Raw genomic sequence first — 14,722 nt, forward strand, 5'->3', positions numbered from 1 at the left:
AGTCAATACTTTTGCTCCCTAGTATACATAAGGGATGATTTTGTAAGGGACCTTTTCCTCGTACCTCTTCCAATCGTCACCATATTTGATCTTGCACAGATGTTCGTCACGCTGTTGACGGTGGAACAACAACGTGGCAAAGTAGAGCGAGTAGTAATAGGTCAGAGGAGTTTGGAACCCCGTCGCCAAGCACCAACTTAGAGAAATCAGCCAGTCTCCAAAATAGTTCATATGTTGTGACATGCCCCACCAGCCATCACAGAGAAGCTTGGTGCCGCGCTTGGTGTCCATGCTTTCCAAGTGTGGGAGTTTGCCGTGACGGAAGTCGGATTTCTGTTTATTTGCAGAATGGAAAATGTAGTAGCCAAGTGCCATGATTCCCGTTAAGAAAGCCAGGTACCCCTTGGTCAAAGTTATGGGAGAGACGGTGAGATATCTAGCTTGCAAGGTGTAAGTGAAAGGAACTAGCGCCAAGTCTCCAAACGTCAACATGTAACCGAATCCATCCGTGGTGATGTCCATCATGGTAAGCACACCCTCTTCGTTCAGTACACCGTCGAAGACATAGAATCCTTGGGCCAATGTTACAAACAGGATGGCATTGTTGATTTTGCCAGTCTCCAAATAATAGTGATGCAAGCAGGAGATGTTTATCAAACACCATAGCAGCAAACCTGGGCGCAACTCACAGAACATTTTAAGGTCCAGAGGCCCCACACGAGGGTTCAACTCGCGGCCGATGAACCAATCGTAAATCACATTACCGGTGTTGCCACTCACCGAAAGTATGCGCTCTTTTGTTCCAGTGCCGTTCTCGCCAGTCAATGGGAAGAAGCTGGCCATGTAGAGAAAAACTGACATGATAAACGAGAAGATAACGACAATGATGCAGAAATCAGTCTGGTGCTCATATAGGTATTGTAGCTCGGGCAACTGGCCCCCGGTTAGCTTCCATCTCACGGCCAGAACCGATGAAAGCAAGGAGCAAAGGGCGATTCCGTTGATCTTGTACCTCAGCTTTGTACCATCTCTCAACTCCACGCCCTCCATAACAGGTCCAGGTAGAACAACGTCGAGGATGGCTAAGGAACCAAACCAACATAAATAATAAGTCCACAACTCTCTATTTGTCATGTACCACTTCAGGGGTTTAATATGGTTCCATAGCTCTGCCACATCAAAGTTCGAAAAGAAGCCGGTGATATGGTAGTCTGGACGTATCATTTGGTTGAGCACGACGCACACAAGTGGAAGGCCAAACGTGATGCCCAAGGCTCCGGGAATCCCGCTGAACTCGAAACTCGTAGTTCTGGGATTAAGAGGCGCATTAGATTTCGCCATAGTTGGAACTCTGTGATAGCTTTGCTGAAGAATCTGCGAAAAGCGTTGGCTAGGTAGTGGTAAAGCGCAATGATTTGTGATTCTTAACTACTCGTTCTATGAACTTCGTAGAACCCTGAAAAATTATTCGTCTCGTTTACGAAAAATAGCCTATTAAACAAACGAATGTGAGGAAGACTTTGTGTCGGCACCGTTCATCCGCCCTTGATATACAGCCCTGTTTCTGTCTTGCCATTGAGCTCCCATGAAAGGCACTCGATTAAGCACATGTTAACAAATAGCAACAACTTGGATATATTTTGCTCAACATTTCGAGGAGTCAAGTCGAGTCCCTGGGCCGGCACAACCCCAATATTACCCCCATTAACACCATTAATCAGTAGCATTATACCGTTTGCAGTATCGACCCACACCGCGTACCTAATACGCCAACTCTTGCAGCCAGTGAAGTCAGTTTCAGGCTGCTGTGTGAAGTTTTTGCAATCGGACTTAGAATTAAGGGTTGACGCAAGGCTCTGGAGCGAGTCATCAAATTGCAAGCACATGTAGGAGTCCCAAAATTTCCCCACCAGCGATGAGAAGGATACAAGTCCGAAACCCCTGCCCGTAATTTGGCTCCAGCTTTTCCACTTAAAGAAAAGATCAAATAATGTGTCGTACACGTAGGACTGGAGCAGAGCGTGCAGGTTCGCCCTTAGGTAATGTGAGCTTTGCTGGGAGCTTTGTAAGCTGTAGGAATTCAGTATGCGGCCGAACTGTTGCGTATACTGATGCGTCAGTTTGTCCATGCGGAATTGGTCAAGTTTGGTGAACTGAAGCGCCTGTGGAAACACCGAAACCTCAAAGCTGTCTGCCGAATCTCCTCCTGTTTTCGCGAATCGAGGCCATATTTGCAAATATTCTTCGTAGTTGTGAGAACCAGAGGCACTGTAGCAATTGCTGAATAGCAGGAATGGGCGATCACTCCTCAAAAACTCGTGGTTGAGGTGGACTGGGCTATTGAGTAACCACAGGAGGAACACGAGGTTGTGGCAGTTTTTCAAGTTGTCGTTTGCGATTGAATCAACAAACTCTGAAGGGGGAAGGACGTTTCTGTTTCTGACGAGGGTGATGAATGGGACGACCGTGTCATCCTGGGAATCGTCTGAATCTTCTGAAAACGACACACGGTAAGTTGAGTCGTTCATTAATACCTCGCTTGATATCAAAAATGAAGATCTACGAGAGAAGAGCTCGGCGGCTAATCCGATCGCTTAAAAGGTTATCGACATCGCATCATACGAGTCAAATAAGTTAAGTTTGAATTGGAATTTAGTTGGGTATATATCAATGTGGATCCCTCTCTTCAGCGGACAGGTTTCGTGGCGCGATGATCCAAGATTCAGAATTCGATGGCTACGTGTCAAAGCTACAGCAGCTAGAAGCGCAGCTGCTTTCAGACCCCTACTCGGCAGCGGCGGTGGAGGTCCTTTCCCAATACGCTGAAATGGTCCGGGTTTTGATAGTCTGCGCGACGCAGCGGCATCGCGGCTTGCGCATAAGCTGGAAGAGGTTTAACGACTTAAAAATAGAGGGCGGTGCTGGCAAAGATGACGAGGAGGCGGCAGAGCATGTGGCACAGATCGTGCAGGCAGTAGACTTCGTTGTCGCGCTGGAGAAGCGGTATAAAGCGGCCCAGGTTGAGGCAAATGACGAGTTCGGCGCGCGCCTCAAAGAGCTGCGGGCAGAGCGTTATGCGAAATACAGGGAGCAGGTCGCCGAACAGCAGGGAAGGGCAGAACAGCAGTCGCAAGAGGAGGGCGCCGGCCAACCGGTGTCCAAGAAACAGCAGCTGCTGACAACAAACAAGAAGATCACATCGACGCTGATGCGCACCAGCCATCTGCTGCAAAGCTCGGTGATGCAGAGCGAGCTGAACCTCGGTGAGCTGCAGGAGCAGACCAGGTCCATGCACAAGCTGAACGACCGATTCGACAGTCTGTCGGGCGTGCTGCACACATCTTCGAAGATTGTTAAGATAATTAACGATTCCTCGGGGCGCGAGAGGCGCCAGATCTACACGGGGCTCTCATTTCTGGGGCTGTGCATCGCCTGGGTGCTATGGCGGCGCATTTTCAAGCTGCCGGTGAAACTGGCCCTGTGGATGTGGTTCCGCTTCTCGCGTGCGCTTCTTGCGTCACTAGGTGCGCTGCCGAAGACCAAGGTCCCGGCCCCTATGGTCCTCAACACCGTGGCGCCTGCAATTGCCTCAACCGCGACAAACGCGTTGTCTGCGGTGTCTGCGGTGTCTGCGGAGTCCGCACAAACGGCCGCAACGGAGCAGGCCACGGCCTCCATGGAGTCTCTAGTTCAGGACGCGGTGGACGGCGCATTTGCGAGAATCCGCGACGAGCTGTGACGGTCGCCATGGGCGCGCCCACCCAGCCAACAGGCCCTTGTGGCTACTACATAATGCATCGACGGCGCAATCACGTGAATCGCGCCTATATAACACGTGACCACAAACAAACCCGCAAGAGTGTGACCCGGCCTGCGCCGAACCTCCGTCATTAGTGACAGTAACAATCTTTCACATGGAACCGCCACCACGTGTCTGCATCACGTCCCTAGTAACACTATGCTATTTTTGTTGGATGCGTACGACATGATATCGCCGACGCGACTTCGGCGACGCACCTTCGGCGAACTCGCATGAAGGGCTGAGAGCCTCCTGTAACCACAAAAAAGATTTTCGCCGACCTCGCAGGCCCTCCACGTGCGACAGCTCACGTGTGAGGACAGTTGCCAGTTAGCGCTTCAGCACATAGACAAACAGAGGCATGTTTGGGCTCTAAAGAACGGGAACTTTTGACTCTCTTGGCTGAGCGGCTAACTCAGGTCATTGGTGAGCTTTCTGGTCGCCGAGAAGTTATTTAATTTTGTGTAGTGCTAATGGGGCCAAAGGACCTGTGGCTTCTTTGAACGGTCAGAAGCGGTCCTCGGCTGTCGCTAGGGCGTTTTAAAAATTTTCGCCGGGCCTAGCTCCTTTTCCAGTACAATCAACATCCCGCAAACGCGCTAGAAACAGCCCGATAGCAGCGACAAGAGCAGAGTCCACGGTTTCTAGATATTTCGAAGCCCCTCATTAACGCAGAGTCCAGCAGGTACCAGTTGCAGCCACGCGAGCCTTAGCTAGTCGTCACCGCAAGGCCTCCCAACCCCGCTCAGGAAGAAAAGACATATATAAACACCGACCAGGCGAGCTTTTTGGGACGTTTTTTGCCAAGTTTTAATTTAGACCAGTACTGCTCTGCAATCAGAACTCTTGCTTTAACGCATGACGCTCCGCAAGCCAGAATCCGGTGTTGGAAGCGCTTCGGGAGCCGAGTCTGCGCTCGCCGGCCGCGCGCAGGACCGTGCCCAGGGGCACGGCCACGGGTTCCACGAAATTGATGCCTCCAAGGACTCCAACGACGACTCGGCGCAGTCCATCACAGTTATCGAGCCTGACGTAACGAATGGCAAGCTAGACGCGGACGGCGCACTGCTCGACGACCGCATACAGATACGCCCCGTCAACGACGAGGATGACACCTCGGTGATGATCACATTCAACCAGAAGGTGTCGCCCTTCATCATTGTGCTGACGTTCGTAGCCTCGATCTCGGGGTTCATGTTCGGTTACGACACAGGTTACATCTCCAGTGCGCTGGTCTCCATCGGCACAGACCTCGACCACCGCGCGCTGACGTACGGAGACAAGGAAATCATCACCGCCGCAACGTCGCTGGGTGCACTCATCAGCTCCATCTTTGCCGGTACGAGTGCCGACATCTGGGGCCGTAAGCCATGTCTCATGTTTTCCAACCTTCTGTTCACCGTAGGCGCTGTGCTGCAAATTTCGGCACGCTCTTTCTGGCAGATGGCCGTGGGTCGTCTCATCATGGGTTTCGGTGTGGGCATTGGGTCTTTGATCTCTCCCCTCTTCATCGGTGAGATCGCACCCAAGAACATTAGAGGTAGACTTGTTGTTATCAACTCCCTGTGTCTCACAGGCGGCCAGCTAGTTGCCTACGGTTGTGGTGCCGGTCTGGACAAGGTGCACAATGGATGGCGTATTTTAGTGGGTCTCTCCTTGATTCCCACATGCATCCAGTTCGTGTGCTTTTGGTTCCTGCCCGACACTCCTCGTTACTACGTCATGAAAGGCAGACTTGATAAAGCAGCCGAAGTCCTTGGCAAGAGTTATGTTGATGCCCCTAGTGAACTCATCCATCAGAAGATCCAGGAACTCAACGCCCTCAATCGTACCATACCGGGCGACACTATCCCAAAGAAGGTTTGGAACACAATCAAGGAAATACACACCGTTCCTTCCAATTTCAGAGCTCTCATCCTAGGGTGCGCCTTGCAAGGAATTCAGCAATTCTGTGGTTGGAACTCGTTGATGTATTTCTCTGGCACCATCTTTGAGACCGTTGGATTCAGCGATTCTGCTGCCGTCTCCATAGTCGTTGCAGGCACCAACTTTGTTTTCACTCTAGTGGCATTTTTCGCTATTGACCGTATCGGCCGTAGATGCATCCTGTTGATTGGTTTGCCAGGTATGTGCGGTTCTCTGATCGTCTGTGCCGTGGCGTTCCACTTCCTTGGTGTTCATTTCGAGGGTGGCGGCCAAGCAACCATTGAACATCAGGGTTTCAGCGCATGGGGCATTATCGTGATTCTCTCCATTATTTTCTACGCTGCATTTTACGCTCTCGGAATTGGTACGGTTCCATGGCAACAATCTGAGCTGTTCCCACAAGCCGTTAGGGGTATCGGGACGTCGTACTCCACTGCGACAAACTGGGGTGGTTCCTTGGTTATTGCTTCAACTTTCTTAACCATGTTGCAAAACATAACGCCAACCGGTACCTTCGCGCTGTTCGCTGGCTTGTCGCTGGTATCTTTCTTTTTCTGTTACTTCTGCTACCCAGAACTTTCCGGCTTGGAGCTGGAGGAAGTGCAGATGATTCTAAAGGATGGTTTCAACATCAAAGCATCAAAGACCCTAGCCAAGAAACGGAAGCAGCAGTTGGCTGCCCAAAAAAACTCCTCTGGCAACGGCGACTTGCATGACTACCACAAGAGCAAGCCCTCTGACGAGCTTATGGAATGCTAATCGCTCTTTTAGGCTCTTTTTGCTGTCACTTTTTACCATGTCACCTTGTAAGGATCGTCACTCTTAGCGCATGTAGTGACGTTTGGGGGCTAAGAGATCTGCCGGCCGGTTAGAGAAATTGTGAGCTGACAATCTTTCAGTCCAGCATCATACTCAATCTCAAATTTTATTCTTTAAACAATCTTTCAGCATAATCAAATGCCATTTATAACATAGCTTTTACCAAAGTCACTTACCCACAGGATCAGAGTACAGACTGTCTGCTTAAACACTGTATTGGTCGAGAAGTTCCGTGCCTTGTCAGTACACATGTTGTGGAGCTGCGCTGCTTGTCGTTTTATTCTAGACAGACGTTTTTTTTTCCATAGAGACGTTTTTTTTCTTTTCGGTAGTAGTTAGCAGTGTTTAAAAAATTTTAGAGTGCTAATGTTCGATGCGATGAGCTCTTCTAAGCTGAATCCTTCGAGAAATCAGTAGTAATGGCGCCCGTTATCTCAAAGAAATCAGGGAAAAAGCATTCGCTGAATGCAAAGGACCAGAAAACAGCCAAGAAGGCCAAGTTGTCTTCGAAGGTCCCCGAAGACGAGGGTGTTAGCGGGTCCTCATCTGAAGAGGAGGACGACCTTGACGAAGTGCTTTCGAGCGGCGAATCCGACAAAGATGAACTAGACGAGTCTTCAAGCGAAGGGGAGCAAGAAGATGGCTCAGAAGGCTCAGAGGATGAGTCGGAGGGCTCTTCAGAAGCTAAAGGCGAAGATGATTCTAAGGGCGGTGTTAGCCAGCACGCAGAACAAAGAAAACTGCTCAAAGAGCGTAAGCTGCAGAGGAAGTCAGGAACTCAGGTCCAGCAAATAAAGTCACTCTGGGAAAGGTTGCGTGTAAAGAATCCTCCAATGCCCAAGGAAGTTCGCGAAAAGTTGTCGAATGAAATATGGGAGCTCTCTAAGGATTGTATCAGCGACCTTGTGATGAAGCATGATGCCTCGCGTGTAGTGCAGACTCTCGTCAAGTATTCTTCTAAAGCGCGCCGTGACCAGATTGTTGCTGCGCTAAAGGGCCAATACTACGTCCTTGCCACCTCGTCTTATGGTAAGTACTTGTTGGTTAAGCTACTGCACTACGGCTCTAAGCAGTCCAGACAGCTAATCATTGATGAGCTGCACGGCTCCTTAAGAAAGCTTATGAGACATCGTGAAGGTGCTTACGTGGTGGAAGACCTTTACGTGTTATACGCCTCGCACGAACAAAAGCAGCAGATGCTAAGAGAGTTCTGGGGGTCCGAGTATGCAGTTTTCAGGGACGCTCACAAGAACCAAACTCTAGAACAAGTCTGCGAAAGCAGCGCCGAAAAAAAGACTATCATAGCGAGAAACTTAATTGGTACTATCTCCGCGTCTGTCGAGAAGGGCTCCACTGGGTTCCAGATTTTGCATGCCGCCATGAGAGACTATGTCAAGATTGCAGGGGAAAAAGAGACCTCTGAGTTCATCGAGCTCCTGGACGAAAAGTACGCTGAGTTGGTCCATACTCCCGAAGGTGCCGATGTCGCTTGTACGCTATTAGCTAAAGCCACCGCGAAGGAGAGAAAGATGATCATCAAGAATTTGAAGGACCACGCCGACAAATTGATCAGAAATGAGCACGGCAACTTGGTGTTCATCACCGCTCTCATGTGTGTTGATGACACAGTTTTGATGTTTAAGTCCTTTGGCCCAAGTGTAAAGGAGATGCTCCAAAGCTTCGTCGTGGACAAATATGGAAGAAGACCATTCCTTTACATTTTGTTGGGTCTAGATGGCAAGTACTTCTCTCCTATTGTTAAAAAAGATTTGAACCGGTACATCGAATACTCTAAAGCGACTTCTAAGAAGCCTTTCGAGCAAAGAAGGAAAGAACTCTTGAACAAGTTTGCTCCAATGTACTTGAGCACGATTTCTAAATACTACGACATGATCCTCTCTGACAACTTAGGATCTCAGTTTGTCAGTGAAGTTCTAGTCAACGATGAGTTCTACGACCAGCTGAGTGACAAGGAAAAGGAAAAGCACCGCGAAATTGTTAACACTGTTTCTACTTACTTCAAAGGCGATGTTTCTGAAGAGTCCCATCCAATTCATAAGCCGTTTTCTGTAAGGCTGCTGAAGTCGTTAATCCAAGGTGGTAAATGGAACGCAAAGGAGAAGAAAGTTGAGCCATTGCACAGTGTCCTAGGCTTAGGAACTGAGTTTGCTCAGCAATTCTACGAGGACATAATTGATGAAACCAACCTGCTGGACTGGATCAATAATGCGGACAGTTCTTTCACCATTGTGGCAATCTACGAATCATTATCAAAAACTGAAAACAAAAAGTTCTTCAAAGACCTGAAGAAGGTTTCTAAGAAGATTAACAAGGATGACGAGTCTAACAAGGGCGCTCGGCTGCTTTTGAAACTCATGAACAACAAAGCCTAACTAGTCCTAGGCTTCCCAACTTGAGCATGTATATTATATATAATGAAGAGCGTTCATCTGTCATTAGTGACGGAGCTGGGCTGGCATAGATGTTAGCTCCAGTTACCGAATATGATGAGCACAGCCCAAATCCGAGCATAGGTGAACGAGAGTGCCATTGCTTCGATTTGATATGAGTGATGGAGGAAACAATTCTTCAGACACTACCAAGGAATCTCAAGACGACGTAATAGAAAATCAAGAAAACGCGCCGGAGCTCGATTCTCCCTCAGAGGCATCCGGAGATGAGGCGGAAGATCTGCAGATATCAGAGGGGCCTATAAAGCTACAGCCTCTCATCCAATGGCTTCCCAAGGAGCTCAATTTTACTGCTTTCGACGCATACGACAATAATCTCTACCTAGGTACCGACGTTGGTGACCTTCTGCACTATTTTGAAATGGAGCCAGGAAACTACATGTTAGTTTCTCAAACAAAGTTTGACGATGACCGCGATCTGCCAATTGAAAGAATCCGTATATTGCCTCTGATCGAGCTCGCTCTGGTCCATTGCGATGGCTCGTTGCATTTCTTTCTCCTGCCGGAATTCGCTCCTGTACCGAATATGAGCAACATATCGGAAGTCAACGACTTTATTGTTCTGAAATACTCCGCTAATTCTAGTAGTTACAAGATCCAAATATTTGGCGAAAGTGGCGCCAGAGCGCTACGCATCTCAAATCGAAAAGTTACAACTTCTCGTACAGTGTACAATAAGCCTATAACAAAAGCGCGAGTGCATGGGAAAAGTCTCCTGGCTGCCAGGGGACCAAACTATGAGCTCATTGATTTGAAGGATGGTTCAGAAACTCCTTTATTTCATGTCAGCGAAACAAGCACAAACCTTAATCCTTTGATAGCGCCATATAGCTCCAATGAGTTTTTGCTTGCTTGCGGAAGCTCAGAAGGGGAGAGTGCTATGGGGCTTGTTGTGAACACTCAAGGCGATATAACTCAAGGAACTATTGTTTTTGAAAGGTTTCCCCTCGATCTCATGATTGACCTTCCTTTTGTCATTGTGGACTATGGCGTGACTGGCGTGTACGTTTACCAAGTTGAAGTGAATAAAGAGCCCACTCTTGTTCAGACAATCACAAGCAACAGACAGAAGAGGATTCGGTTTGTGAGATCTTCGCATATTTTTAGCGTTACCAATTCAGAGAATAAATCACTGGTAGTGGACAGACTGAGGCTCGTTCCTTTGAAATCTGGGAACCATGAGTTTAGGATCAACCAAGAAAAGGAGTATGTTCAGAGCATCTTCGAAGAAAGTACGCCACTAGTTCTCTACTGTTCAGCGGGTATTTATCTTTTTTGCAAAAAGCCTGTCATTTTAGAAGTCACTGATTACAGTGAGTCGGCTATCGATCATGTCACGCGCATCCTCGGTGATATCGAGTCCAGCCCCGTTCTCTCAGTGTTTGCTAAAGTGGAAAGAAATTTCTTTAGGACCCTCTACTTGCTTTTAGAGACTTTGCACTGCTCTTCAATAGACATGGATGTTGCAAAAAAGTGGTGTAGCTTTTCCCAAGTTATTGACATCCGAATTTTCCTTCATCTTTGCGGTATTGAAATATATGGGGATCTTTGGGCACCTCATGGCTTGCAGAAATTCATTGCCGAGACGCGCTCGCTGAAACTCGAGAACAAAATTGAAAACAGCCTCGGTGTGTTATCGTTTATGCGTGAGACATTGAAGCGCAGCCGGCTTGACGAACTCAAGGACTCTGAGAACGTGCTGAGAAGTTTTGATCTCGCCATAGTACGAATCTGCATTGAAAAAGACTTTGATATTGAGATCGATCAGTGTGAGCCTGCAAGCTTTCCTGATATCATTAAAAAGGTTGAAAAGAAACAGTTACGGTATGCACCTGTTCTGTTAGAGCTGTGCTCTAGGTGCGGTGATTACTCCAGATGTCTAGAACTACTCCGCGACTTGGATCGCCCACTGGATTTCAGCAACTTCCTTTTAATCAATTATGGCCATCTCCAACAACAGAATTCTTATACTGGTCAAGACTTTCTCAGAGATGTTATCTATTTGATAAAAAGGTGCAAAACGACCAAAGAGCGCGAGCCTGTTATCGGAAACATCCGTAAGATCCTAGAGTGCGGGGAGCTCAAAACAAAGAATTTGATATCAATGGCCGATAAAAGCAGCACGAAGATATTATTACTTGAAAACTTAGGGGCTGGCGACCTTAATGATAAGCGCTACATGATAGACTATTATGTCGCTGATCTGCAAGAGCTGATGGAAACTGAAAACTTATGGGACTTTTTCGCAGAGCTTTCAGCGACTTATTCGAAGGAACTTGACTATCTAAAGCCAGCTTTTGGGAGCTTCATTAATCTAAGCTTAAGGCAAAACCCTAGGTGCTCCCGCGTGCTTGAAATTTGTGACAAATTGCGTGGTCTCATGTACGAGAGTGAGAATTCTTTCTTGAATATTGTGTGTGATGAGGTTAAGAAGTTTGATATAGCCAACATCCTGACATTATATTTAGTGAAAGATGAGGATAAAGAAGCTGTTTTTGGTGAAAACTTGCTGGACGAGTTAATGACATTTAATGATTACGAAACCATTGACCGCATAGTTAAGGAAGAGAATGTCGTTAAAATTCTAAAATATTATTTGCAGCTAAACTCTCAAAGAGACTCTATCGCTTTAGTTCAAAAGCACATTCAGAAACATTTAAGACACTTGAAACACCGCGACCAAATCATTGCGGTCTTAGAGTCAGTTCCTCTCGACTACAGTCTGGCGAGCATTGTCGACGCAATCACGCCTATTATAATAAAGCTTGAGAGTACTCTTGGTCAGCAGAACGTCCACAAATCCCTTTTAAAGGAGCGAATTCAATCCAAGCAAAAGTTGCTTCGTAGGCTTGGTGCTGAATAGAGATATATTGTCCTTTTGTGGTTAAGTGTGTATATACAGGTATTTAAGTCGACGCTTGCTAGCAGCGGTATTGAAATTCATGCCTTCAGGCTTGAAATAGGCTCCAATCCCGAACAAACCTGATAAACAAGACTTTTGCTGGCGAAATCCATGTTGCTCTTCTGCAAGCTCAATCTTACCACGTCGCTGTTGTTGACTAGCTCGGCCCTTTTCTGGTTATTTTTGCTCACGGCTTGGAAATCCCTTTCTGTGGCTGGCACCAGCTTTTCGTACTTTCCATTCACCGAAGACTCAAACTGATCGAAATCAGCACGTATACTAACATTTTTCAAAAGCTTTTCTTTGCACCAGACAAGTGATGAGGCAGGGGCGTACTGACCAAATGCTGCAGTTCTTGGACTGAGTGAAACATTCAAAGGCTTCTGAGAAGGTGAGGTGGCAACGCCTAAGTTTACTCGGCGAGTTAACGGAAAGTCGCTCTGATCCAGAGTGGAAACGCCGAAGCTGCTCATCTTCGAAGATGAACTGTAGGCTAGTTTTGGAGCGTACTTCAGCAACGACAGAGGAGTTGGCTCATCAGGAACGTACTGCCGAGAGACGGTAGATTTTTTTGCCTGAGCCACTATACCTTCAACCGAGCCAGGAGACTGGCTCATTCCTGGCACAGATTTTTGCGCAGTCTTCGGGGCGCGTCTCCCTCTCGTCGTTTGTGGTTTGCCCTTGACATTGCCCTGCTGCACTGCGTCTAGGGCATCCATTAAGGATTCATCGACTTTCTGCTTGGAGGAGAGTCCGGCCGCACCGGTTTTCCGCTGAAACTGGGGTTGCCTGTTAACAACATTTGCGTTGATCCAAGGCTTTTTGGGCCTTGGAGCCGCCTCTGAATCGTTTCCAGGAACGGTCTTGTTCCCTACTCTTCTAAAGTTATCTCTCGATTCGGAGCTCGCACCACGGGTGCTGCGGCCCTCCTTGTTTCCTCGAGGACCTCTTGGGTTCCTGTTCCTGGTGCCACCGTTGTTCGATAGTGGTTTTTTGGACGCAGTTTCCTTCACTCTTTCAAGAACATTTCTCAAGAAATCTTGTGATATAGTGCTGCTGTATAATCTTTTGGGGGTCCGCAATCCCTGAAATCCTATCATGGCTTCCAGAAAGCTAGTGAATTGTAATACGGAGCTTACGAGCTGTGCTTTCGTGCCCAATTCAAGCGGTTTTTCAAATATTCAATTTCTATCTACAATAGTTTGTCAAAAATTTTATTGACTATCTATGGCGCGGTAGAGTAATTTAGGAATAAGCCTGGGAGGAACTCGTTCCGTAAATTCGCATCAAGATATTAGTACTCAATTCACGCGTCTCTCGTGTGTCGATAGTAGTCCGCCTGCTGGAAATTCTTTAGCGGCGCTGAAACGTTGCAATCCCTCGTAGATAATTTGTCTTGAAGTACTTAGTGTACCCTACAGTGCAATTGAGAAGCACACGTATATAAACCTCTGGTAGCTTGCTGGTTTCATTGAAGCTCAACTGGTATGCCTTTTGACTCCAGCAACAAGACAAGCTCGCTTATGCCCTTTTTGTTTGCTGACCGAGTCCTCAATAGGACCTTCTCAAAAAGCTCCGTGGGGACATCGTCCGCAGTCAAATAGACATCATTTAGAGATTTGAAAAGGCGTAGTTGCTGGAAGGCTAACTCGCGCTTGAGGAATATGAAAACGTTGCTTGAAGTTCGAGTGCCGCTTACAACTTCGCCGTCGAGGCCGGTGATGCCAGCAGCCAGGTGGACATGGTTTCTGCGCATCTTCCGAATACCTCCGGACTCTATTATCAGTTTGCAGTTCTTGAGATTCGTGCCATGAACCAACTTTTCTGGCAGCTTATCATCCGCGGTGATTGGTTGCAGTACATCGCCTGCAGGGGCCACAGCGGCGATTGAGTGGCCCTGTGTAGCACAGATCAGTACATTGTTATCTTCCGTCTTGATATGGAACCGCTTCTTAGCGTTGTTGGCCACAACGCGATCAACATCTTGTTGTGTGCAATGCAAGCTTTTGAGCCTATTGTGCTGGAGCAAAACGCTGATAGGTATATAACCGTTAGGGTCAATGGGCAGTTTCTCCTTCAAAGCACCATGTCGAAGCAAGTATGCTAGAGACTTTGATATTTGGACGTCTCTCTTGCCCTCACTCATCGCTCTGCGAAGTGTAGAGTAACAGAACGTCCGCAGAGATGATAGCTAAAATAAGTTTTCAAGGCCGTAGACTGGAATGCGGCGTGATAAGTCCACGAAAAAACGTTAGCCGCTGCATTTCACAGTCTATTCCTAAACCTCCGACTTGTCTGTCAAAGAAGCTCTGTGCTTTCTGCACGTTATTTACAGTGTCGGACCGTTTCCCCTATGAACCATACTTGATGAGCTATTTACATGTATGACATACCACGGCTCTATTTGTAGAGACCCTGGCCGCCACCGCAGCACCCGCCGCCCCGGGAAACTAGCGTTTTCTTTGTGGTTTTGATAGTCTCGTTGTCGCCAAGCTCCGTCTCTTTGTGGATGTTGAGCGTGTATTTGTCTCCTTCGCCACGCTTTCCTTGGACAATGTTGCGCCTCAGAAACTGCGAAACCTCGTTTAGATGCTGTATCTGTTGCTCGGGAGCCAGCTCGGGGTTTGGTGGGTTTGCCATGCCCTCTCTCATTTTCGACCTCGCGGCCTGAAGCATGCGAAGGTCTTGCCCGAAAGCAACCTTGGTGGCTCTGAGGCCATTCCTGTATGCTGCTAGCGCCATGGAACTAGTGCTCATCGCTTAACTTGGTCTGTGTGGTGTTTTCTCTGTCAGGAAAGCTTCCAA

At 47.8% G+C, this 14,722-nt stretch overlaps 9 protein-coding genes across 9 annotated transcripts; 4 read left to right on the plus strand and 5 right to left on the minus strand.

Moving 5' to 3' along the window:
• Positions 1 to 18: 18 nt before the first annotated feature.
• Positions 19 to 1,341, minus strand: ERG24 (delta(14)-sterol reductase; the record flags this gene model as incomplete). The annotated part of the gene is made up of 1 exon (XM_002552579.1): positions 19 to 1,341. One exon carries the CDS (start codon positions 1,339 to 1,341, stop codon positions 19 to 21), a length of 1,323 nt encoding a protein of 440 aa, XP_002552625.1.
• Positions 1,342 to 1,535: 194 nt separating this feature from the next.
• On the minus strand, positions 1,536 to 2,528 carry KLTH0C09328g (KLTH0C09328p; the record flags this gene model as incomplete). Its single annotated transcript, XM_002552580.1, has 1 exon — positions 1,536 to 2,528. One exon carries the CDS (start codon positions 2,526 to 2,528, stop codon positions 1,536 to 1,538), a length of 993 nt encoding a protein of 330 aa, XP_002552626.1.
• A 182-nt stretch (positions 2,529 to 2,710) lies between these two features.
• SEC20 (Sec20p) lies at positions 2,711 to 3,739 on the plus strand (the record flags this gene model as incomplete). Its single annotated transcript, XM_002552581.1, has 1 exon — positions 2,711 to 3,739. One exon carries the CDS (start codon positions 2,711 to 2,713, stop codon positions 3,737 to 3,739), a length of 1,029 nt encoding a protein of 342 aa, XP_002552627.1.
• Positions 3,740 to 4,657: 918 nt separating this feature from the next.
• ITR1 (myo-inositol transporter ITR1) lies at positions 4,658 to 6,484 on the plus strand (the record flags this gene model as incomplete). Its single annotated transcript, XM_002552582.1, has 1 exon — positions 4,658 to 6,484. The coding sequence occupies one exon, from the start codon at positions 4,658 to 4,660 to the stop codon at positions 6,482 to 6,484; it is 1,827 nt and encodes a 608-aa protein (XP_002552628.1).
• A 479-nt stretch (positions 6,485 to 6,963) lies between these two features.
• On the plus strand, positions 6,964 to 8,937 carry PUF6 (pumilio-family RNA binding domain-containing protein; the record flags this gene model as incomplete). Its single annotated transcript, XM_002552583.1, has 1 exon — positions 6,964 to 8,937. The coding sequence occupies one exon, from the start codon at positions 6,964 to 6,966 to the stop codon at positions 8,935 to 8,937; it is 1,974 nt and encodes a 657-aa protein (XP_002552629.1).
• Positions 8,938 to 9,109: 172 nt separating this feature from the next.
• VPS3 (CORVET complex subunit VPS3) lies at positions 9,110 to 11,878 on the plus strand (the record flags this gene model as incomplete). The annotated part of the gene is made up of 1 exon (XM_002552584.1): positions 9,110 to 11,878. One exon carries the CDS (start codon positions 9,110 to 9,112, stop codon positions 11,876 to 11,878), a length of 2,769 nt encoding a protein of 922 aa, XP_002552630.1.
• Positions 11,879 to 11,955: 77 nt separating this feature from the next.
• Positions 11,956 to 13,017, minus strand: RSM28 (mitochondrial 37S ribosomal protein mS46 RSM28; the record flags this gene model as incomplete). The annotated part of the gene is made up of 1 exon (XM_002552585.1): positions 11,956 to 13,017. The coding sequence occupies one exon, from the start codon at positions 13,015 to 13,017 to the stop codon at positions 11,956 to 11,958; it is 1,062 nt and encodes a 353-aa protein (XP_002552631.1).
• A 368-nt stretch (positions 13,018 to 13,385) lies between these two features.
• TPT1 (tRNA 2'-phosphotransferase) lies at positions 13,386 to 14,063 on the minus strand (the record flags this gene model as incomplete). The annotated part of the gene is made up of 1 exon (XM_002552586.1): positions 13,386 to 14,063. One exon carries the CDS (start codon positions 14,061 to 14,063, stop codon positions 13,386 to 13,388), a length of 678 nt encoding a protein of 225 aa, XP_002552632.1.
• A 254-nt stretch (positions 14,064 to 14,317) lies between these two features.
• On the minus strand, positions 14,318 to 14,674 carry MZM1 (Mzm1p; the record flags this gene model as incomplete). Its single annotated transcript, XM_002552587.1, has 1 exon — positions 14,318 to 14,674. The coding sequence occupies one exon, from the start codon at positions 14,672 to 14,674 to the stop codon at positions 14,318 to 14,320; it is 357 nt and encodes a 118-aa protein (XP_002552633.1).
• Positions 14,675 to 14,722: the final 48 nt, after the last annotated feature.

This window comes from Lachancea thermotolerans (assembly GCF_000142805.1).
Source record: "Lachancea thermotolerans CBS 6340 chromosome C complete sequence".
In the NCBI taxonomy this organism is placed as follows: domain Eukaryota; kingdom Fungi; phylum Ascomycota; class Saccharomycetes; order Saccharomycetales; family Saccharomycetaceae; genus Lachancea; species Lachancea thermotolerans.